The sequence below is a fragment of the Daucus carota genome, chromosome 2 (assembly GCF_001625215.2).
Source record: "Daucus carota subsp. sativus chromosome 2, DH1 v3.0, whole genome shotgun sequence".
NCBI lineage: Eukaryota > Viridiplantae > Streptophyta > Magnoliopsida > Apiales > Apiaceae > Daucus > Daucus carota.
The window spans coordinates 23,042,027-23,066,442 of NC_030382.2; the positions used below are offsets into that span (position 1 = coordinate 23,042,027).

A 24,416-nucleotide genomic window follows, 5' to 3' on the forward strand; every position below is an offset into this window, starting at 1 on the left:
TGGGGCGAGGGAGCCCAATCATCCTCTATGGGGCGAGGGAGCCCAATCATCCTCGTATGGGGCGAGGGAGCCCGATCATCCTCTATGGGGCGAGGGAGCCCGATCATTATGATATAACTCTGATAGTGTTGATCCAATGGACCAATTAGTGCAGAATAGATTGGCAAGAAGTCCCGAGCCGGGTGGCTTATGCAAACGACCCCGGGCCTGCGACCCGGTTCTCCTCGCGACCCCTCCCAGCCAAAACGAGCCGGGGTGATGCGAGGCCATCCAACGCGAGGCCGGGAGGGCGACCCCTCTTTGGCGAGCCCAAGGGTTGCGACCCCCCTTTGTCTGGCGAGCTCCTCTTCATTCTCGCAGGGATTGGGCCGGTTCATCCCTCCTTTGGACTGGTTAATAAGACCCCTTGCTAACTTGATAGGGCCCATTCATCCTTTTGGGCCTGTCGAGGCCCAGGCCTATTTTTGAGCGTAACAATCTATTACCACATTCAAACCATATACATTTTATCTATAACAACTTGAAATAATAATAACATACCAGTTTTAAAATATAGTCAATAAATTATTATTTTGATCACAGAAATGTAGTATCAAAAACACAAAATTTACAATGTCCTGAATTTTTAGCTATATTTTTCGATCATTTTATGATGTTCCGCATTACAATTTTTTGTCATAGATGCTTATTATACATATTTTCGACTCACATAAATTAGATATAGTGTCATTTTTTCTATCTAAATTTAGTATCATAAAAAGCGTGAATGGGATTTAATTAGTATATGCACAGAATAAGGTCCTTAATCGAATTATTCTGAGAGATTAATCAGATAATTAATTAGATATTTGGAGACCAATTCAAAGAGCTACAAGCAACAATTAATCGGTATTAATCACAACAATGCCCAAATTACTAAAAGAACATTAGAAAATTTAAAACTTCACAATATGACTAACATTATGGCAAAACATAACACTTTTCTTTTACAGGACAAAAGAGAACACCTCAATAAAGGCCCAGTGTCTGTCCACTATGACCTGTGCCTCTGCATAAAGATAACACTGCACTCATTTATAAATTACCTCTGCCAAACACACATATTACCAAAATTTAATTATCAACATTCACCTTTTTCAGGGGAGATGCATATCTTACCTGGATCTTCTTCCATAATGGTACGGAACAATAATACTATTGGGATAGATGCAGAAATAGCTTTTAACTACAAGAAGCTGAGTCTGCGGCTTGATAAGTACCTACAAAGACAAATACATTTGTTTGCACACTTGGTAGCTTTCCGTCTTGTATATGTTGCAGGCTTACCTATTCTTTTATAGCTGATGTTAAGCTTGAGTCATCCCTTGAAATCCAGCTCTCAGTATGAGGATAAAGATCAACTGGATAGAGGTCATGCATTGACGTGGAGGAAGAGGCATTGTTTATGTCGCTGGAAGAAGCAATGGGAATCTCATACTGAGATTCACTTGAAGATTTTCTCCTCTTTAGCTTATCATTATATTTGTCTCTCAGGCCTTGAAAATTGTAATAATCTTCACCGTACATATTGGGATCTTCCACCTTCAACTCTTGAATACCAATATCACCTCGAAGCATGCCTAGTACAGAAGACATAACTGGCCTGAGTGCATGAGTCCGAGTAGTGCATAATAGAGCTACTTCAATCATTCTCATTGCCTCTTCTTTGTTATAATCTGAACCTAGCCTTGGATCCACCAACTCGAGCAATGTCTTGTCTTGATGCATAGCTAGAGCCTGGAACGAAATCAGATAATTTGTTACAATGGACACGAATCTACTCAAAAAATTTGAGTGACGAACAAAGTTGATTTAACCTCTCATTTTCTTTGTGTTATTCCTATCTGAGTATTCCTTCAAGGAACTTTAAAGTCAACTAATATGATTGATCTTACCCGATCAAGAAGGCAAACGTAATTTTTATGTGAAAGATCTTTCATGTTGCTCTTTCCAGAAACAATCTCTAGTGCAACAACCCCAAAACTATAAACATCTGCTTTGTCAGTCAAATAACCCCATAATGCATATTCTGGTGCCATGTACCCTCTGCAAGTAAATACATGACAAAAATTGTGAAACATTTCCCAACTTGGTAACATGATGTTTTGAGATATAACCACGGACTTGATAGATTTGCATATTCTTATTTGTTTACTATATTAAATCTAAATAAAAACAAATCTTTATAGCTAGAGATATGTAGTTTATAAAGAATCTGAATTACTTATTTTAAGGTAAGAAGGTATTTAATAGCTCACATAGTCCCAGCAACTCTGGTGCTAATATGAGTGTTCTCTTCTTCATCAAGTTTGGCCAAACCAAAGTCTGAAATCTTTGGGTTGAGAACGTTGTCCAGAAGTATATTGGTAGCTTTGATATCTCTATGAACAATTTTCAGATTGGATTCTTCATGAAGGTAAACTAGGCCTTTTGCGATGCCTATACAAATTCGTAGCCTTGTGGGCCAATTCAAATCGAACGAAGATTCCTCTTGACCTGCCAGCACCGATAGTAATCAGATCCACCAGTAAAATAAAAGGAAAAACTAGCTAATACTTGTGAGTACAGGAAAAATGAAATGTTTTTTAGTACGGTAACCTCCCATATGAGAAGTGTGGAAGCCTATCAGACTTGTGGCACCACATATATCTCTTGTGATTGAAAAAAAATTCCGAGCAATCACAAGAGTTCTGCATTTTGATGCATATATGAACTTACCAAACAAAGCCCGAGCAAGGCTGTTGTTTTCCATGAATTCGTACACTAGTAGTAGTTGCTTGTGTTCTACACAACAACCATGCAACCTGACTAGATTGGGGTGTCGTAAAGAAGATATCATGCCTATTTCATTCACAAATTCACGTTTCCCTTGATTCGATCCTGAAGAAAGTTGTTTAACTGCTATAATAGTTCCATCCAATAACATACCCTGCAATTCAGTCGAGGAAAATAATTAATCTGTATATAAACATACAAAAAAGGCTGCAATCTGAAATTGATATACCTTGTAAACAGATCCGAAACCACCCTCGCCAATCTTGTTCGCAGCATCGAAGTTGTTGGTAGCAACTTTAAGTTGTTTATATGTGAATACACCAGTCTGTAAATCTAATCCCCTCAAAACTGCACAAAATAAGCATGTCATTACTGGGATGTTTGTAGTTTTATGACGGATTTTTCATCATATTTTCATTCCCTTTATCATTTAATTTTCCTTACGAAAGTAGAAACGCGAACATATCCAAGTACAAAGTATAAAAGTTATGCTGAAGTTGCAGTGTGGAATATTTTTGAGTCAAATCAAAGCTTTTCTCAGTCGATAGTTTTGCTCTTACTTTTCTCTCTTCTTTCTCTGCTATTCAAGCATCCTTTCCACCGAAGGCCAATAACTGCTGATGTAATAATAAATAATGCCAGAATAATAACAGTAACATATATAATGCTATTGTTCTTCTTCTCTCCACCAATTTTACAAGTTTTAAAATCTGTAAAAGAAATCAGAAAACAACACAAGCTGTAGGATAAGTCTCAGACATCATGTAAAGCGAAAACCTTAACAGAAATAAAAAAAAAAGACTCGTAATGGTAGACAAAGAACTAGATTCAGTTAAGGATTGATTTCAATGTAGCAACATACTAGGATTCACAGAGATCGCTGATATAAGAGGACCATAAACACCTCTTTTAGGAACACGTGTAGTCCCTTTGCCAGCCCAGGTAAATCTGATCTCTAAGATGCTATCAGTCACACTGGCATTAAAATGTTTGATCAGAGGTTTTTCCGCCCCTTGAGCCTCTTCTTGAATATTAAAATCCTTCTGAACAATTTTTTCCTGATAAAAGAAATTCCATCAAATCATTCTTGCAATTTGATAAAAGAACGTTCTTTTAAAAAAGCGATAGCAAACAAGCGGGCTTCTGTATAGACATCATTTGGGTCATTACCTGAACATAAATATCAAATATTCTCCTTCCGAGACTACGGGATGTATTAAACTGAATTTCCGCAAAATGCAGGCTTACAGTATAAATCCCATTCTCCAGGCAATATCGGACGTATGTAAGTGAAATAGGAGAAAGTCGTGCTGTAGTGTACATTCGAGGGATATTGGGTGATGGTAGAGTTGCCACAAAAGCTTTGTTTTGTTTATTACCATCATCCTGGAAGTCCCCAGTGCTACTATATCCCCACTGATTATTTTTACTCGGGTACCATTTTGCTGCATCGCCAACAGCTGTATCATCTCCTTCATTTGTAAATTTTTCTTTATCTTCTTTTAAGTCATTTCCACCACAATTGACATGTAAAGAACACCCGTCTGAAAATATAAGGTAGATGTAATTGCACCCCAATTCTGATAAATAGACAAAAACTCCTCAATTATGCAATAGGAGTGTTATTTGCCCTTGAAAGGCAACTTACAACAGTGTTAACCTTTGCAACATTTATATTAAAAAATCAAACTCACATCACTTCCAAGTTTTAAATGTTATTAGTTAAGTGCTGAAAGTTAAACTGGGACTCTTAGTGAATAGAAGGGGAGTACATGGGCATAAGCATAATTATGAGTAACATGAACTTATTATTATATTCAAAACAAGGATAAATATGTGATATAACTAGCTTAAGTTGTTTTCAACCTTACAGTACAAAAACGTAAGAAGTTTGAATTTACAACTTTTATTGACATTGAGATATTAAAGTTACACTAGGAGCTAATAGTCAGTTCAGTCTACATGATAGCTTTATAGTACAGATATGAGATCTTAAGTTAAATCAATAGAGAGATTCCTTACTTTGATAGTACTTGGTTTTCAAATGACATAGATTATCGTCACTTTTAAACATCCTTAATTTCATTGTATATTTGTATCTTACATGCATATCTGCAATGCAAAGAAATATAATACAGTAGTGCAACACACCAGAAGCTTACATTTAGGACAGATGAAATCTTTAGAGCATGGAAGAATGTCCCTTCTGTTAATTAGTTACAAGAACAAATAGTAAGAAACATTGTCAAAGAACATTGAAGTTATTTGTCCACAGAGTTTTGGCTAGAATATTTGAAAACAAGAACAACTGTACTCCTGATATAAACTTAAAACAATTCCTCTGCTGAGAGTGTATCACCTGTAACTTTTCATATTTTTGTTTTGGTTTTTAATCTAATATTTGACTGGATCCGTGAGTAGTGTATCATCGGTCTTATGAGTCTGCTAATATGCTTATAAGAAGAAAAAAGAAAAAGCAAGCTAACTTACAATGTGTTGCCGGATGAAGAGCTCTTGAACAAGTTGATGTATATTTTTCTATAGATCAAAAAAGTTATGTGAAACAATGAGTGATAATCAGATATATACATAAAAAATTTGGAATAATATGGGCTTTAAAAAGCTTCTAAGCAAAGAGTGATGGGTTTTTCTCTTCAACGTGTTCGTATGGATGTTTCTGTAGTGGCGACTGCTTTTAATTGCAATTTATTTATTGTCTTTATACAATTTTCAACCAAGTTCCATTGCAGAGGAGGTTAGAAAAATAGTGTACTGAGTTTACCTCTGTCATTTGTGCATGCATGTTTAATGTGCTGCATCTATACATAGATAGAGATATAAAATTGAACACTAAATTAGACAAGTAACTGAACTGGCATTCTTACGAGGTCTGTTGACAAGTAGGCTGCTCGGGACCTTGCCACGTAAAATTGTTGTAGGAAAGGTCACTGCAGGAAACTATAAAAGTTAGATGAACTTGCTAGAAAATTTAAAAATGCATACTTTATATTAATGAGTACATACACACTAGCTCCTTCAATTGAGAAGATTGAGTTAGGAACATCTCCGTTTAGCATGTTGCCAGTTAAAAACCTATTTGAAACAGAGGGTGGCTAGTAAACAGAGGTGTACTTAAACATTAAGTAGCATAAGTACACATATGGGACTTGCGCAAGTAAGAAGACTATAAAAAGCCAGAAATTTTGGTTCACACTTACACAAACTTAAATTTCACTCCGGTGATGTCGTTTGAAATTTGTCCTATTAATTTATTAAAACTTAAATCCCTGTCAAAAGGTTTAGAAATCATGCTCACTGCAATAGACAGCAAATAAGAATAAAAGAAAACGGAAACATATATTCAATGATCTGTTTTCATTAATTATTTACAATTTTTCTAGGAGTGCCATCTTCCAGATGTATGTAGGGATTTCTCCAGAAATATTGCAGTTTCTCAATTGCCTGTAGAGTCAGGACTGAAGTTCATCAAAAAGATTGATTGCCCAAATTTATGCGTGTGATATCTATTCCACAATATTAAAAACTTACAATAATTCTAAGTTGCCTGCGCTTCTTGTCAAATTAGGAAATGGCTGAGTTGGTCCAGCAATGTCCGTTATTGTCCTGCAATTTAGTATGGCTTCAATTATTCTAATGAATCAGAACTAATTAAGATCCTACAGAACACCTTAATTAAGTCGAACACTTACAAGGATGTTAATTGATCAAGACTAGATATACCGGATGGAATTGGTCCCCTCATCCCACTGGCACCAATATCTCTTAATTTACAACAACGTGTTAGCCAATTGTACAAGAATCTGTTAGAAACAGAACACCAAATACTATTAGATATTTAGGATCTTACAGTCGCTTAAGTTGTTTCCAGTTTTGTATGAATTCAGGTATTTTCCCTGTAAAGTTGTTGTCGCTGATTCTACTGCATGGAGCACACAAGAAAATGATTTAATAGCAGAAGAAAATCAATGGTTCATCCATAACTGTTGTACTGGGATCAAGCATACAAATCAGTTAAATTTATGAGCCTGGCTAAAGTAGATGGCAACGGTCCGGTCAAAAGATTAGACGAAAACATCCTGAAATTTCAATTCCAGTATGATAAATTAGATACAAAATAAATTGCATAGCTGTAGTTACAGAATACAGATTTGTCGATCATGTGTGAGAAGTAAAAAGGGAAAATATCTTACAAACTTCTCAAGTTAACTAGGTTGCCAAGCTCAGGAGGAACAGTGCCGCAGAACTGGTTCGATTCGAGGTCGCTGGCAACACAATTATAGAGTGGAGTAAATAATCATACCATAGAGAAATAAAATAAAAGATATGTGGTACTTCATTTGTATTAATTTAATTTTCAAATTTTCAGTTCCTTGATTTCATTTGGAAGGGTTTTATTCTTTTTTTTTGCTAAGCGGCTTTTATTCTTTATTTCTTTACATATGAAATATGGCCCGCCCCACTATTTCAAATTAAGATATGAACCATAACTACTCTTGTTCATGTAGATACTACTCAAGTTGTTGGCAAAGCTACGGAAAAGACCGCTTTCTCCCAAATTGATGATCAAGTATATAATATGAAGCAAGTTAAGATAGGTTCATAAAGAGGTGTTTGTTACATATATGTGTACATGAGTGTCTATGGCCATGTCGCTCTCTGTGTGTGTGTGTGTGTGTGTGTGAGAGAGAGAGAGAGAGAGAGAGAGAGAGGGAGGGAGAGGGAGAGGGAGGGGGAGGGGGAGGGGGAGGGAGAGAAGGGTTACATATATGTGAGAGTAGTTATGCTTCCCAAGTATCCTGGAATTGTTCCTGATAAACGATTCACAATTATGCACCTGGATCATACAATCAATGTTAAGATTAAAAATTATATTCATAATTATATTTGATGTATAAAGTAAACATAAGTTCAGCCTCAAGATTAGGCAAGAAAATTAAGTTAACGAATATCATAGCTAGAATAAAATGTCAGGCATAACTTACAGATATTCCAGACGTAATGAAACCCATTCGCGGGGTATGGTGCCATGCAGATAGTTGTTAGTAAGATCACTGCAGCAGTAGGTGCAAGTATTTATTATTCTAGATAGTGAATTATACATGTGATTTTATTACAGAGCAATACTTACATAATCTTGATATAAGGCAACTTATACAAGGATGGTGGAAGTATGCCATCCAGATTCTGGCCCTTCAGAATTCTGTATCATATATATCACAAGTGACCAATCAGATTGTACACCTATTTCCACAACTACAAGCAATCGCAAAACCACTTTAATCACCGATGAAAATTTATATTTATGTGTTGTTTAAGGTACCGGCATACTGAAAACCTGATTAATGGCTACACCGAATATTATGCACCAACAGTTTAGGCTCAAAAACTGCCAAGAAAATAACAACTTGAAAAACAGGGACTGATAAGCAGAATCTAATAACAAATCTTCTGGTAGGACGACTTTAAATACATTGCCTAATTCAGTTTCAACTTTCAACTGTGCATCTCGTTGGGGCAGTTTCCGAAAGATTCAATAAAAAAGGATGCATGTGTAATCTTTCACCAATACTTTGAATTGTAATATTTTGCTTAAAGGTTATCATTTTTAATGGTATTTTGGATTGAATACATACATGTGTTCCACGTGACATACTCCATCAGGGTAGGTGCAATTGCATTCGACAGTATTATTATACCATGGCCTTCCAGATGATTTTGCAGTTCTCCAGTTTTGATTATTCTGATCACAAGGATTCTCATTCAAATTCCAGTCCTTTTTCCCCAATTGCTCGCCAATTTCACGAAGTGCATCCACTACATACATCAAAAGAAACTCATGTGTTAAGAAGTCCCCGATTAACTTGTTAAACATATATGACACATTTTGTGACCCATATTATAAACTCTAATACAATACAGTAGGAGAAATGACAGGCTTATCAGCTGGATGTTCAGATAAATTTATTTTCTAGAATTCACTATACCTTCCTCCTGCGGAAGAAGCCCACTCTTTGCATCAACAGAACCTGCTTCCAACAATGCTAGTATAACAACGAAAAGTGTAATGACCAAGAAAGACATAGTGTCAATAGCTGTTGCCATCTGTTATATCATTCTACTGAAATCTTTAAGCTCGGTCCTATTTATGTCCCCCCCCCCCCCCCCCCCCCCCCCCGCGCGCACACAGCCTCCATTTAGAAATTTCTGTAGAATTAAAGGCATCCTGACTAGCTCCAAATCTTCCACGTTAAAAGAGATTCAATTTAGTGGAACTTAGTCGTGTCAACTCCTATTTATTTCAGACAGGTACAACTGTACAAGTCCCGACTTTTATAAGGTATTAGTTCCTAATCAAGCTAGCAATCTTTTCCATCTACTTCAAGTCTTTGACAGGGAAACCGTACCAACCAGAGTAAGTGAAATTAGACTTTTCAAAATTTTCCCTGATGTATTAGATAAAAATGGGGCAGCAGCATTTAAATTCATGAGGTATTCAACGGTTTCAAAATACCGCAAGTTCGAAAATAAAGTCTTGCCTCACATGCTCTCTTGAATTCTTGATGTACAAGAAGGGAAACGTATGTAGTGACAAAGAAGTAATGCACTCAGACTATGCAATTTGTTAAAGATATAAGAACACTTAAAAGTTTTAAGAGAGTTGGTCATTAAACGTTGTATTAGCATCAATCATGCAATCATAATAACTACCTATATTATCACTGACGAATCACACTACGCCATAGATGGCCTATTGCAACGCCCTTGTAACGCTTGTGTTACAATAGCTAGGCAGATTTTGACATAATGAAACACTCCTCACGACGTATTACAGTAGCCGAAATTCAATGTCACAATAGACGTGACAGTGTTGCAACTGTGTAACGCCACATCCAACTGTTACAATAATGTATTTAATTTAATTAATTAATTAATTAATTATTTATTTATTTAATTAAAAAATTATTTAATTAGTGGGTCCCACGTTTAGGTCCCACACTTGTTGGCCCACTGCTGCTGACATGGCAGGTGGGTCCCACACGTGTGCCCCACTACTGCTGACGTGGCAGTGCGGGTCCCACGTGTGGGCTCCATTACTGCTGATGTGGCAGGTGGGTCCCACATGTGGGCCTGCTTCTGCTGACGTGGCAGGTGGCCATGAGGGTCCCATGACATTGACGTGGCAGCGGTGGGCCCCACGACGCTGACGTGGCAGTGTTGGGCAGTACTTCAAAAATATTTTGAAATTTTTGAAGGCCAAGGGAATTGAACCCATGACCTCTCCCATAACAAAACAAGTCAGAAACCACTCCACCAACATTGCTTTTTGTGTTTGTCAATGCATAACTAAAATATAACATAATCTTTTCTTTGCTGGGCTCCAAAAAAAATTATGCTTATCAGGCCCATTTCATCGGTTACCCATGTTTCAATTATTTAAAATCTGGCCCATATACTTATATGACTTCTGTTTTTTATTTTTGTTTAAAAATCGAGATTTTGTAAACAATAAAATCGAGCTTTTTTTTATTTTTATTAATTTGTTTTTTGAACAAAAAAATCGAGATTTTTTTAAACAATAAAATCGAGATTTTTTTTATTTTTGTTTAAAAAATCGAGATTTTTTAAAATAATATAATCGAGATTTTTTTGAACAATAAAATCGAGATTTTTTTTAAACTTTTTTTAATCGAGATTGTAAAATTATAAAAAACGTACCAATTGGGTTTAATTTATGTATTTAAATATTATCAAAAAATAAAATACAAATGCAGTGTTTTAATTTTTTACGTTGCAAAAATGAAAAAATGAAGCAGCCGTGTGTTCCAAAAATGCCGTGTGCAATCAAATTTTTATTGGTGAATGCACCAGGGGTAGCTTAAGCGTTTTTTACAGCTTTTTATAACCCTCTCCACCAACATTTTCATTTTAATCTCTCAGAAACCTCTCAAGCTATACAGAAACCCTCTCAGCGTCTCTTCATCTCTCGTTGGAAACTCCATGGCGTCTTCAAGGTAATTAATCACTTTCGTTTTCTTTTCGTTTTCGTTTTCTTTTCGTTTTCGTTTTCTTTCATTTTTGTAATCACTAATCTATGCATGTAATCATTTTTTTATTTTTCATAGCAACCACTCTGCCTCGAACTCGGTAACACAGCCCATATATACAGAGAATGTGGAGAAATCTCTGTGCAACCTGAATGGTCACCTAGCAACCCTCCGTGAGCAGATGGTGGAACTCACCCAGTTGACTGCTACCCTGAACAAGATGGTGGAGATGCTCGGGGATGATCTCAAAGCAGTGATGGTGGAGCAATCGCAACTGGTCCAGCGACTGCGTCATGGACGTTGAGGCGGGTCGCTTGGTGAGGGCTGGCCGGGATGGTTGTTTAAGTATGTTTTTTAAGTATGTTAATTATATTTTGTTTAATTAAGAACTTTTGTTTAAGTATATTTTGTTGATGTAAGGATTAAGTATGTTTATGATGGATTTTATGATGTAAGGATTAAGAACTTTAATTAATTATGTTTCTGATGGATTTTAAGAATGGTTTGATGTTGATGGTTTCTTTTGTATGGTTTAGTTTCTATTGTATGCATCTGATTTGAGTATGATTTGTTGGTGATTTGTTGGTTTAAGCATGATTTGAGTATGATTTGTTGGTTTCTAAGTATAACTGATTTATGAAGCATCTGATTTGAAGCATCTGGTTTTAAGCCTGGTTTTTAAGTATGGTGGTCTTTTTCATGTTTTGGTCTGAGGTGCCTTATGTTTTTATGCCTTTATGATTTGATTTGGTTTAACTGGTGATCGTTTTTATGTATGGTTTAAGTATGGTTTTTATGTATGTTGGTGATTTTAAGTCTGGTTTATTTTTCAAGTTGGTTTTAAGCATCTGATTTCATATTGGTTTTAAGTCTGGTTTCTTGATGTTTCTTTTGAAAAGCCAGTAGTGTGTAGTGTTAAAATGGGTTTTCTAATGTTACTCATTTTGACTAAAAAGTGGACTGGTGGACTTTTGAAAAGCCAGTAGTGTGTAGTGTTAAAATGGGTTTTCTAATGTTTACTCAATTAGACTAAAAAGCTGCTGAGGTGATTATAGTTTTTGTATTTATGGTAGATTTTAAGTATTGTTGATGTTTATGGTTGGTTTAAGTATGTTGGTCTTTTGTTTCTTTTGTCTTTTCGTTTCTCAGTTTGTATTCATCTGATTTTGAAGTTTTGTTTCTTTCTCAGTTTTGAAAAGCCAGTAGCGTGTATATAGTTTCTTACTCAATTAGACTAAAAAGCTGCTGAGGTGATTATAGTTTTTGTATTTATGGCTGATGAGGTGATATGCCCACTTGCCCACTAAAATGCCAACAGACTAAAAAGCCCCTTCTGAATACCATAAACTCGTTTTTTGTAAAGTCTTCGTAGCTTAAAATGCTTAAAAACTCGTATTTTGTAAATCCCAAAGAGTTTTTGAATAATTCACTTGTTTTTCCCATGATTCACAATAAACACAAATAGCACCATAAACACAATTAGCACCAAAGAAGCTCAATATATATGTACATGGATTTAAATTAGTACATGGATTTAAATTAGTACATGGATTTAAATTCAATCAATTGTAAACCACAGAAAATGAATTCGAATTTGAATGAAAAATGGATTTAGATTTGCACCTGGGCTCATGGTTTGGACCTCATGAGACTCACCTGGTGAACTCAGTCAACAACTGAGTTGACTCGCTTCCATGCTTCGAGACTCACCTGGTGAACTCAGTCAACAACTGAGTTGACTCGCTTCCATGCTTCGTTATCTCGAACGAAGCTTCGAGACTCACCATGCTTAGTCCACTGAGTTCCCCTGCAATAAATCTCGAAGGAAATTAGAAACAATCCATGGATTTAAATTCAATCAATTATTAACGATTTAAATTAGAAATTGAATATTTATTCAATCAATTATTGTCGAATTCGAAGGCTTTCAACAATCCATGGATTAGATTATTGATTTAGAAACCTCGATTTCATTTTGGATTTGCGAAGAGGGGAAGAGATGCGAAGAGGGGAAGAGAGGGGATGAAAATGAAAAATGAAAAATGAAAGAAGAGAGAGAGGAGGAAAAATGATAGAAGAGAGAGAGGAGGAAAAATGATAGAGGAGGAAAAATGATAGATGTGAGGCTCGGGATGTGTGTTTCGGAGATGAGCCGCGCGGAGTGGCATGTGGTCCCCACATGTGGGTCCCACTTCTGCTGATGTGGCACTTGTGGGTCCCACAAGTGTTATTTTTGAACAAATTTTAGAAATGATTTGGGGCAATTCTATAACAGTCAAAACGGTCAAAGTGCCCTTTGAATATTTATGAACAAATTTTAAAAATGATTTGGGGCAATTCTATAACAGTCAAAACGGTCAAAGTGCCCTTTGAATATTTATGAACAAATTTTAAAACGATTAAATTTTTGAATATCTTTTTGAATACCCTTCCGGGTGTTGGGAAAAAATAATCGAAAAATATAGTGCACGGGTTGTGTCGTATCTCTGTAGTGTAAGTTGTGTAGCACAGAATACTTGTATTGGGGATAGTTATGGATTGACTGTTTGTTTTTTTTGAATATCTTTTAAGACGATCCAACCGTACCGATGATATTAAATACCCTTCCGGGTGTTGGGAAAAAATAATCGAAAAATATAGCGCACGGGTTGTGTCGTATCTCTGTAGTGTAAGTTGTGTAGCACAGAATACTTGTATTGGGGATAGTTATGGATTGACTGTTTGTTTTTTTTGAATATCTTTTAAGACGATCCAACCGTACCGATGATATTAAATACCCTTCCGGGTGTTGGGAAAAAATAATCGAAAAATATAGCGCACGGGTTGTGTCGTATCTCTGTAGTGTAAGTTGTGTAGCACAGAATACTTGTATTGGGGATAGTTATGGATTGACTGTTTGTTTTTTTTGAATATCTTTTAAGACGATCCAACCGTACCGATGATATTAAATACCCTTCCGGGTGTTGGGAAAAAATAATCGGAAAATATAGCGCACGGGTTGTGTCGTATCTCAATAGACAATGTAATATAATAATGCTAGTTATACTTTCACTTTCATGTTTTTAAATATCTTTTAAACGATATTGCATAATAATGTAATTTTGCACTTAAATTTCTGAAAATATAAGAATATATTAAATATTGCTTTATTTGTACTTATTAAATTTATAAAACATAATATTAAATATTAAAAGAATGTCAAAATAATAAAATAAATATTAAATATATTAAAAATAAATGGGCGGCATGTTTTCCCCCCCAAATCGAAGCTAACTACAGTTATTCTCCACTATCTCATCGCTAATTACAGTTAACGCGCTCCTCCTCACCTCGCTCAACCTCACCTCCCTCGCTCTCTCTCACCTCCCTCGCTCTCTCTCTCCTCACCTCACCTCACCTCACCTCGCTCTCACCTCAACCTCACTCAACTCCGGCGCTCTCAAAATTAGGGTTTCAAAATTAGGGTTTCAAAATTAGGGTTTCGAGGTTTGGGGGTTCGAAGCAGAGAAGTTGTCACCTAGGGTTTCGAAGGCAGCCAAGCTCGATTTAAGCTCTCACCAAGGGGATTAGGTATATTTTACGCTCCCTCCTCTTTCTCTCCAGCTCTCTCTCTCTCTCTCTCTCTCTCTCTCCAGCTCTCTCTCTCTCACTCTCTCTCACTCTATCTCTCTCTCACTCTCTCTCTCTCTCACTCTCTCTCTCTCTCTCACTCTCTCTCTCTCTCTCTCACTCTCTCTCTCTCTCTCTCTCGCTCGCTCTCTCTCCCCTCCCCCTCTCGCTGTCTCTATGCATGCTTGTAATTATGTACACTGTGTTTACATACCAACTGATATTTTTAAGTGATTGTCATTTGTATTTTGAGTATTATTGTTAATGTTTGGCTGAATCATGATACTATGTTAGTTAGTTAGGCTGAACATGATACTATGTTAGTTACTATGTTTTTTTTTTTTAAGGTGACTAGCTTTTAGGAATGGAGGCTGATTGGATAGGACTACCTAGGTACAGTGAAGCATATGTCAGTGGGATTCAAGCATTTGTGGAAAATGCGTTTCCCCTTTATTCCGTAGGTGAAGAAATGAAGTGCCCCTGCAAGAAATGTAATGGTCAATATTGGCATCGTCAGGATGTGATTTATGATCATCTCATTTGCAGAGGGCCTTCCGCTTTACATGTCCAATGGATATATGATGTCTCGCAAAAGAAAGTCGAAAATAGTACCGCAAATATAGGTTCTGACTTTATGGATTGCGAAACGGGGTATGATTTTGGTGATAATTTAGAAGCAATGGGGAAGATGTTTGAGAATTTAGACGATGGACCAGATACGGAGGCTAAAAAGATTTATCGGCATCTGAAAGAGGGAAAACAACCACTCTATCCCGGCTGCAAGAAATTTTCTCGTTTAAGTTTTATGATCAGGCTTTACCATTTAAAATGTAGTCATGGAATTAGCAATTCTGCTTTTGGGGAATTATTGGGGTTGATAAAGGATGCTTTCCCCGAAGCAAATATGCCTTTGTCCTTCAATGCTGCGAAGGACATGATTAGGGACTTGGGCCTTCATTACGAGAAAATACATGCTTGTCCCAATAGTTGCATGTTGTATTGGGAAGCAAATAAAAATAAACAAGTCTGTGATATTTGTGGGGTATCTAGGTGGGTTATACAAGAGAAGAAAGGGTCTGCCCATAATAACGATCCAGAGAAGTTAGTTACTAAAGTGCCAGCAAACGTTATGAGATATTTTCCACTAAAGCCTAGGCTACAAAGATTGTTCCTGTCCAAGGAATCTTCCAAATTGAACACATGGCATGCAGCGGGAAGGACGAAAGATGGGAAACTAAGGCATCCGGCGGACGCCGAAACTTGGAAGACAATGGATGCTATGTATCCTGATTTTTCTTCGGAAATTCGAAATATTTCACTAGGTGTAGCTGCTGATGGATTTAATCCATTTCGTTCTATGAATTTAAGTCATAGTACATGGCCAATTCTACTTGTAAACTACAACCTCCCACCTTGGCTCTGCATGAAACAGGAAAATTTGATTCTTTCAACGTTAATATCGGGACCAGAATCTCCAGGAAATAGTATCGATGTCTATATGCAGCCTTTGATTGCCGAATTGAAAGAATTATGGGATGTCGGCATCCAAACATATGATGCCTTGACTGATCATAACTTTAATTTACGGGCAAGGGTGCTTTGGACCATTAGTGACTTTCCAGGATACGCTATGTTGTCGGGTTGGAGCACAAAGGGTAGACTAGCGTGTCCAATATGTCACTACGAAACTTGTTCAGAATATCTGAAACATAGTAGAAAAATGTGCTACATGAATCATAGAAAATATCTCGATCCTTCACACAAATGGAGGTTTGACAAGAAAAGATTCAATGGGCAGATTGAAACGAGGCAGATTCCGGATCCATTAACGGGAAAGGATATCGAAGAATTGTTGTTTGGGTTTGAAAATCAATTTGGGAAGAAACGCAAGGGAATGGGAAATAGAAAGCGTAAAATCGACTCTCCTTTCAAAAAGAGGTCAATATTTTTTAATTTGTCATATTGGAAACATGTTCAACTTCGACACAATCTTGACGCTATGCACATAGAAAAAAACTTATGCGACAATATATTAGGTACTTTACTAAATATTGGTGGCATGTCAAAAGACCACTTGGGTGCTCGCTTTGATTTGCAAGAAATGGGAATAAGGAAGTCACTTCACCCTGTTAAAGGTGCAGATGGAGAGACTTACGAGATTATGGCATCCATCTTTGACATGACAGATAAGGAGAAAGATGTATTTTGCAAGCTGTTGAAGAATGTGAAACTGCCTTATGGCTGTGCTGCTAATATAAGTCGTTACGTGCACACAGACGAGAGAAAAGTAGTGGGGTATAAAAGCCATGACGCGCATTTTATCCTCCACTACTTGTTACAATTTGCTGCAAAGAAATCACTAAAACCTGAGGTGGCAAAGCCGTTGATCAAATTAAGTGAATTTCTTAGAGGCTTATGGAGCAAGGTGATTGTCTTGGATGATATTGAGAGGTTGCAAGAAGAAATTGTTGAAATTCTCTGTGAATTTGAGATAATATTCCCACCTGCCTTCTTTGACATCATGGTTCACCTACCTGTCCATTTGTGTAATGAAGTTAAATGCGGCGGACCGGTGCACCTTCGGTGTATGTATCCTATTGAGCGGTATCTTGCAAAGCTGAAATCATATGTACGTAATAGGAGCAAACCAGAAGGCTCAATTGCAGAAGGCTACCTAGCAGAGGAGTGTATCACATTTTGTTCAAGATTTTTGGTTTGTGAAGAAGCAAAAGAAAATACTGATTTTGGAAGATGTCCAACAAATGTGACGTACCATATTGGAACAAGAAGGAATAAAGATGGCAAAGTTTTCCAATTAGAAGATTCAGAATGGAAAGCATGTCATACGTACACTCTGTTCAATAGCGGCAATAAGGAAATTGAGGCTTTGCTTGAGTAAGTTCTCTAGTCCTTACATTTATTAAATAATAAAAACTAATTAAAATGCCTCTTTTATAAACAGTTTCAATTATTTACTTGATAGGATTCATCGAGCTTCAGTTGAAGCAGATCAAACTTCAGAACGATACAAAAAGGAGCAAACACACTCCAAAGAGTTTTGGAGATGGTTAAAGGTCCAAGTTGAAAATCTGGACACCAATTCAACCGAGTTACAAGTGTTAGCATTAGGTCCCAATCGAACAGCGAGGAGGTTTAGCGGGTATTTCATAAATGGTTATCGATTCCACACAAAGAAGAGAGATTCTCGATGCACCACACAAAACAGTGGAGTTTTTTTAACTGCTGAAACCACTAGTTTTGCAAATTCTAAGGACAAAAATCCAATTATCGGGGAAGTGAACTACTATGGGTCTATTGAAGATATTTTTGAAGTTGATTACTGGGGAGTATTCAGGGTGGTTATGTTTAAGTGTTGCTGGTACCAAGAAGAAAAAGATCCCTTTGGTCTGACTAGGGTCAATTTTAACAAGTCCCGTCACAAATCTGATCCTTATGTTCTTGCTTCACAAGTGCAGCAAGTATTCTATGTGGAAGATCCAATTGCAAAATCTGTTCAATATGTTATGAAAAGACTACCAAGGGTTTGGTGTGACGCTGAAGACCAAGATTTGTTGGAAGAAGAAAACAACCCTCCTGATAAACATGATTCTAATCTTGATTTCCAACTACAAAATCAAGTTGGTGAATTTAGTTGGTTCAGGGAAGATATCCCTAAAAGACAAGTCCCTGTATCACCAACTTAAGTAAAAAAAAAACTCTTTGGTAATATGTAATTTAGGAGATGTTTTGGTTGCTGATATGTAATTTAGGAGACTGAAATTTATTGGCGATGTTTTAATATTGGTGATGATCTCTGAACTAACTAACTGTTTCTCATAGTTAATTAAACTTGTGTTGCTATGGTCCAATGTTAGTTAACTGTTTTCCATATATAATTGTGGAATTGTAGCATAATTCTATCTTTCTTGATGATCATTCCTTAACTTAATAACAATCACTTCTGTCTTTATATTTAGTTGTCTAGTTCAGTTTTTCAATTATCCGCATAATTGGTCTCCTTTTAATCCATATATGTTCATTTTTGTAGGATGGCAGAGAAGTTGGTGAATGTGAGGTATAACTATGATGGCACATTCAACAAGACAAGTTATTCAGGGGGGAAGAGTATTATTTTCAACTGCCAAGACGTGGATGAATTTTCATATACAGTGGCGCTAGAAAATGTCAAGGATTGCCTCAACTGTACTGAAATTGGAGGATTATATGTGCTGAATGGAAAACCCCTACAATGGAAGCTTCTGAAGTGTGATTCAGATTTGCTTCAACTGGTAGATGCCTGCGAAAGTGGTGGGGACATAAATATATATGTGGATTGTGTTGTTGACAAAGAATGCAAGCCACTGGAGCCAGGGGTGCCATTTCTAGTCGTACGACCAAGAAAGAACATACTTAAAGGTCATTTCTTATTTCAAATTTTAAATTTAAATATAATAACAAATTACTAAGTCATATTTACTTATAATAAGGCTTGCTTATGTGTTTAATCTCATGAGACACATGTTTACTGATTTGTGTCTTTCTGCAATTTTTTGCAGAACATCTACAAATCAAACAGAATAGGCGTACTTTTGTTTCTTCACACCAACTACAGCAACAAAGGCAAAGCAAGAGGATTCCAAGGTCACCTCAGATGCAGGAGGTTGAACAGAACAAGCTTCCAAAATCACCACGTTTGCAGGAGCTAGCGAAGAAGAATCTTCGAAGCTCAACTCATTTGCAAGAGGTTCAAAACAACAATCTGCCAAAGACACCTCCAAAGAATCTTCGAAGCTCAACTCATGTGCAAGAGGTTCAAAACAACAATTTGCCAAAGACACCTCCAAAGAATCTTCGAAGCTCAACTCATTTGCAAGAGGTTGAAAACAACAATCTGTCAAAGTCACCGCGTTTGGAGGACCTACAGAAGAATCTTTCAAGCAACCCTCAGTGGAAGAAAGATGTAAGCCCCAACGCTGTATCTGCATTGGTGGCGAAAAGGAGGTTACACTTATCAAAATTGGATACAATTGAGGTAGTAATATTTTCCCTTAGCTCACACCTATTTTCTAACATACCAACTGATATTTTCCTGATTTCACACTTGCAGTCGGGCCGAGTGAATGAGTATGAGCTGCGTAAAATTCAGAATGTGGAAGAAAACAAAAAAAAGTTCAAGGAACTCGGATTAGGAAAATATGCTGCTAATCCAATTAAGCCGATAGTCCAGCAGAGTACAAAGGAAAATAAGGATCGGGAAGATCCTGAATATGTTGTGGAAAATGAGACGGGAGATGAAAGTGATGACACTTCAGAGGTAATATTTTATACTTATTATGTACACTTTTTCTTTATTTGTGTTTATTTTATTATTAATTAGCTGTTTGTGAAATTATATGAACCTATTGGGTAATTTTGTGTAAGGGGTTGCATTTGATTTTGCACTTATTATGTACATTTTTTCTTCATTTGTTGGTAGAGGCCTCTTAACTTAATTAGTAATCAAGAATATAGATAAAAAAGAGTTGTTAATGCTTTCTTTTTTGAGAAATTTTAAAAGTTGTGTTGTTAATTTTAAGTTTGTTTTGTTAACGCTTATTCATTTGTATTAGGCTAGACACAATTTGCATGCAATAATTATGTCTTAAAATTTCTAAATGATTTTTTTTATTAAATTAACAATATCACAATATATATCTGTTTTAGTTATTATGTACATTTTTTCTTCATTTGTGTTTAATATTTACTGCATAGGGAATCAAATCTGTCCAGAAACGGAAAGCAATACCTGGTCCCAGAACTCGTTCGCGAGCAAATGATAAGGATTTGGGTGATAAGGATCCGGTGGATCCTATCGACAAAGGCAAAAAGGTTGCTGCTGCTAGTACCAAAAGTGCAAAACTTATAAAGCCAACATGCAGCAAACTGCTAAAACAAGGGGATAATTCTGCACCAAGTGGTACAATTGCTGCGTATATGGCCCTGCGAGAACGTCAGAAGCAGAATCTTGAAGCTGAAATGAGGAGAGAGGATGTTGGTGATACAGATTTACAAAATGGAAGTGAAGGTGAAGAAGTAGAAGAAGGTAATATGGTCATTTGTACTTTATTTCTTCTGTACGTCTCATTTTTTAATAATTAGTAGGATTATTAGCAATAATATGGTAATTGCATTTTATTTTATTGATGGCTATCTGAACAGAACCTAAAAGACGTAGAGGACGTTCAAAAATGTTAAAAGTTCATGCTAGGACTGCTGCTGAAAAGATCTTTGTTAAACTGAGTAAACGAGGTCAACCAATTGGAGAGCGCAAAACTAGATCCGAGTTGAGCAATTTCCTGGGGACTCTAGTTAAGGATCACGTGTCACTTACTTATGTTAATTGGCATGTTGTTCCAGATGATTTGAAGAAGAAAATGTTGGAATATACTTTGGTGACCTCTATAACCTCAACTTTACTTACTTTTCTCATATCTGTGCACCAACTCATTCAAGTTATATGTTGACACATTATAGGAGAGGTTTGATATAGCACCAGAAGGGGAAAAGTGGGTGTACAAGACACTTAATTCATCCTGGAGAACACACAAGTCTCGTGTCAAGCTGATGCATTACTCCCAATTTGACAATGATGAGGAGAGGATTCAAAACAGGCCGGATCATATTCCGCTCGAGGATTTTAAGATGCTGTTGGACTACTGGGCGGACGATGGAGTTCAGGTATATTTATAAGGTGGCAAGTATATAGTTTAGAAATTAATTTGCTGCACGCCATTTGATATGGAAAGTAAAATATGATAACATTGTTTTGGTAACAGATTTTGGCTGAGGATAATAAGGCTCGTCGCAATATGTATGTTGAGACACACACTCTCGGTTGCAAGAGTCTTGCTGAGCTTAGAACAACACTGGTATGAACATAAACAACTTGAGTACCCTATAGCTTTTAATAATTTGTCATAAATATTTGTTAATTGATGATGTCCGTAATTTGTAAGAAATAAAATTGAGTACCTTGTACCTTTTTCTTATATTAATTTTTAGAGTGTTGATAATCGCCAGTTTGATGTTACTTTTGGATAATTGCCATATGAGTTTATAATAGGCACAGACTTCAATAATATTTGAAGGTAGATTAGGCACTCTAAATCTTCTGCATTTAAATTTTTATTGGATTAAATAGCAGTTTGGACTTGGTACGCTAATTTGAGTTTAGCTTTGAGTTTGGCAGTTTTTTAATCCTATTTTTAAAAATGCACTCAAATTATGTAATGCCCAAATTCACAGTTGTTAAATTCAATTTTAGTTTAATTAGTTTGAAAAGTTCACGAGTGAAGTGTATTTTCCGATTACTTGGATTTTTTGTCTACCTTCAATGTTCCCGTACCAAGCTTGTCTAATTCATAGTCTACTTACGAGTGAAGTGTTGTTTCTGTTACTTGACAGAAACAAGATGACCCAAATCAGAGGTCCCCATCAGAGGCTAAAATATTTGTAGAAAGTCGCAAGCGCAAGCCTGGGCACGAGTACAAGTTAAGTCCAAAAGCAATTAAGAAAAAAATTGTAAGTAAATTATCTTCTAAAGTATATATATTTGAACTCATTTTACCTCTACCTCTGTACACTTGACAAAACTTTCTCTTGTAGGAGTCTGTTGAAAAGATAACGAAAGAAGGAAATGATGCAGCTGAGCTCGTTCCCAAAAAGAAAAAGAACCGGCCAGATTGGTTGGTGGGAAGGCAAGGTAAAACAGCAGCTTCGACAGAAACTCCAGTTGATCCGGTTACACAATCTACAGTCGAGGAGCTGCGCACAAAGATTGCTCAGCTAGAGAGTGAGATGGAAGCAAAGGTCAATACAAAAGTTCAACATAACATGGCCTGGTTGCTGAAGAAACTCGGAGAGGCAAATCCGGGTCTGAAAGTTGACATTACTCATGACTTTTGTGCAACTGTTTCTAGTGATGGAGATCAATTTGGCACTCCAATCACTCCTGGCACCGCTTCTGGAACCGCTCCTGGCACCACCCATGGCACCACCGACTCTTTAATATAACTGTTTTTACGTAAAACTTAGTTAATATGAATTTGTCGTCCTTCATTTTGTTGTCAGATTGTTTTGATGTTACGTGTCTTAAATGGTTTGCATGGGATTGATTTGTGTTGGAGGATGGTTGGATATTTGTTCTTTTGGAGTTTGGTATTTGTAGTTTAGGTGGATGTATGGTGGGAAGTTTGGATGGATGTTTGTTGGATTGTTTGTTGGATTATTTATATTTTTAATGGGAATGCTCCAAAAACAATGCAGGCATTGCAGAAAATTTTTAAATATGTGTTACAATAGCTCATTTTAACGTTACAAGTGATTAATGTTTGTGTTACAGTTAGTCCACTTAGTGTTTCCAAAGCACCTTTTTACTGTTACAATAGTCCCACCGGCTGACGTGGCTGCGGAGGCCCCACCACGCTGACGTGGCTTTGTGGGTCCCACGTGCTGACGTGGCAGGTGTGGGTCCCACGTGCTGACGTGGCAGGTGTGGGTCCCACATGGTGACGTGGCTGAGTGGGACCCACATGGTGACGTGGATCTGTGGCACCCACATGCTGACGTGGCCTCTGTGGGTCCCACATGCTGACGTGGCAGGTGGGGGTCCCACATGCTGACGTGTCTCCGTGGGACCCACACGCTGACGTGGCTTCTGTGGGTCCCGCATGCTGACCTGGCCTCTGCGGGACCCACATGCTGACGTGGCATATGTGGGACCCACATGCTAGCTTGACCGGTGGAATGTGCTATTGTATCAGTGGTTTACCGTTACAGCATCCCCATATTATGTTACAGTAGGGCACTGCTGTAACGTTTTTTGGCTGTTACAGTTGATTCCTGTTTGTGTTACTATAGGGGCCAATTGTAACGTTCGCAAACGTAACGCCCATTAGTGTTACAGTAGCTCTATTGTAACGGATATTGGGCCTATTGTAACATGACTTGGGCATTACAATTGGCCATCTATGTAGTAGTGTCATGTCCAGATTATTTTCAAACTTAGTTAAATGTACAGGAAAATGCATTAATCTGTCTATCTTATCAATCTTATCAGAACATCAAAGTTGGTTATATCCTGCAAAAATTGCCACAAAATCAGAAATAGAGAAATAAAAGTAACGAAACTTTTAATCACAAGTGTTTGATCCAATTAACCTCCATTTGACACCTTCTGTTTGGGTAAAATAGCATAATATAAACATATTTTAGCTTAAAATTTTAATGAGGTCACAGCAGGCCTAAGATGAGCCCGTAACTTAACATGTTGTAATCCTAGTTTTGCTTAAACCCACATGTAAGAATCTATATCCTTATCATCCATATATAAATGTTAGGGAACACAATACACACACTAAAAAGCTTCATTGGCAACAAAAAAGATTGCTAAAACGAGAGATGTATATACCTTGTTTCTATGGGAGCTACAAGCCTTCAACTCTCCAATACCAGGAACTGAAAAGCATGAAGCATTCTAGAAGAAGCAATGAACAAGATGAAGGCACCAGCATCAGCACAACATAGGTTTTGCAAGTTAAAAACACTTGCATAGGAAACTATTAAAGTAAAAAAACTGAATTAGAAATTAGAAGGTTACAACTGATTAAAGTGTTCGGCAAAGAAACAGAAACTCTCAGAAAAATATTTGTAACTTTTAAAAAAGCTGCCTTTTTACACAAACGAGCATAAGCCAACTTTTTTGGAAACTACCTTTCCACCGGGCACTACATCCGGGGGATTTAGGTAGGGGTGAGCAAAAATCAAATTCAAACCGAAACCGATAAAAACTGATAAAAACCGATCCGCGTAAAACCTAGCCGAATCGAAACTAAAAATTTTAAAACAGAACCGATACTAATGAATGCGGTTCCAGTTTAATGTTTAATG

At 36.9% G+C, this 24,416-nt stretch overlaps 3 protein-coding genes across 3 annotated transcripts; 2 read left to right on the forward strand and 1 right to left on the reverse strand.

Annotated features, from left to right (window-relative positions):
- Positions 1-926: 926 nt before the first annotated feature.
- Positions 927-8,981, reverse strand: LOC108206292 (probable LRR receptor-like serine/threonine-protein kinase RFK1). Its single transcript, XM_017376538.1, has 24 exons — positions 8,820-8,981; positions 8,469-8,649; positions 7,964-8,035; positions 7,818-7,886; positions 7,598-7,669; positions 7,026-7,097; positions 6,840-6,911; positions 6,683-6,754; positions 6,525-6,596; positions 6,364-6,438; positions 6,205-6,276; positions 6,033-6,101; positions 5,839-5,907; positions 5,700-5,762; positions 5,305-5,352; positions 4,977-5,020; positions 3,985-4,358; positions 3,677-3,872; positions 3,375-3,524; positions 3,044-3,162; positions 2,758-2,968; positions 2,298-2,535; positions 1,935-2,085; positions 927-1,776 (listed from the first exon to the last, which is right to left on the reverse strand). Exons 1-24 carry the CDS (start codon positions 8,935-8,937, stop codon positions 1,327-1,329), a joined length of 3,129 nt encoding a protein of 1,042 aa, XP_017232027.1. The 5' UTR covers positions 8,938-8,981; the 3' UTR covers positions 927-1,326.
- Positions 8,982-14,853: 5,872 nt separating this feature from the next.
- On the forward strand, positions 14,854-18,193 carry LOC135150454 (uncharacterized). The gene is made up of 2 exons (XM_064086760.1): positions 14,854-17,384; positions 17,473-18,193. The coding sequence occupies exons 1-2, from the start codon at positions 14,854-14,856 to the stop codon at positions 18,191-18,193; spliced, it is 3,252 nt and encodes a 1,083-aa protein (XP_063942830.1).
- Positions 18,194-18,538: 345 nt separating this feature from the next.
- On the forward strand, positions 18,539-21,569 carry LOC135150455 (uncharacterized). Its single transcript, XM_064086761.1, has 8 exons — positions 18,539-18,905; positions 19,046-19,521; positions 19,597-19,803; positions 20,241-20,571; positions 20,688-20,920; positions 21,003-21,206; positions 21,305-21,397; positions 21,531-21,569. The coding sequence occupies exons 1-8, from the start codon at positions 18,539-18,541 to the stop codon at positions 21,567-21,569; spliced, it is 1,950 nt and encodes a 649-aa protein (XP_063942831.1).
- The last annotated feature ends 2,847 nt before the right edge of the window (positions 21,570-24,416 follow it).

Coding starts and splice junctions, on each gene's coding strand:
- LOC108206292 (XM_017376538.1), bottom strand. CDS start 8,937: ATGGCAACAGCTATTGACACTATGTCTTTCTTGGTCATTACACTTTTC. Junction 7,098..7,597: donor ATAACTACTCTCACATATAT/GTAACCCTTCTC, acceptor TTGTGTTGCCAG/CGACCTCGAATCGAACCAGT. Junction 1,777..1,934: donor ACGTTTGCCTTCTTGATCGG/GTAAGATCAATC, acceptor ATTTCGTTCCAG/GCTCTAGCTATGCATCAAGA.
- LOC135150454 (XM_064086760.1), top strand. CDS start 14,854: ATGGAGGCTGATTGGATAGGACTACCTAGGTACAGTGAAGCATATGTC. Junction 17,385..17,472: donor GAAATTGAGGCTTTGCTTGA/GTAAGTTCTCTA, acceptor TTTACTTGATAG/GATTCATCGAGCTTCAGTTG.
- LOC135150455 (XM_064086761.1), top strand. CDS start 18,539: ATGGCAGAGAAGTTGGTGAATGTGAGGTATAACTATGATGGCACATTC. Junction 19,522..19,596: donor CAAAATTGGATACAATTGAG/GTAGTAATATTT, acceptor TCACACTTGCAG/TCGGGCCGAGTGAATGAGTA. Junction 20,921..21,002: donor AAATGTTGGAATATACTTTG/GTGACCTCTATA, acceptor GACACATTATAG/GAGAGGTTTGATATAGCACC.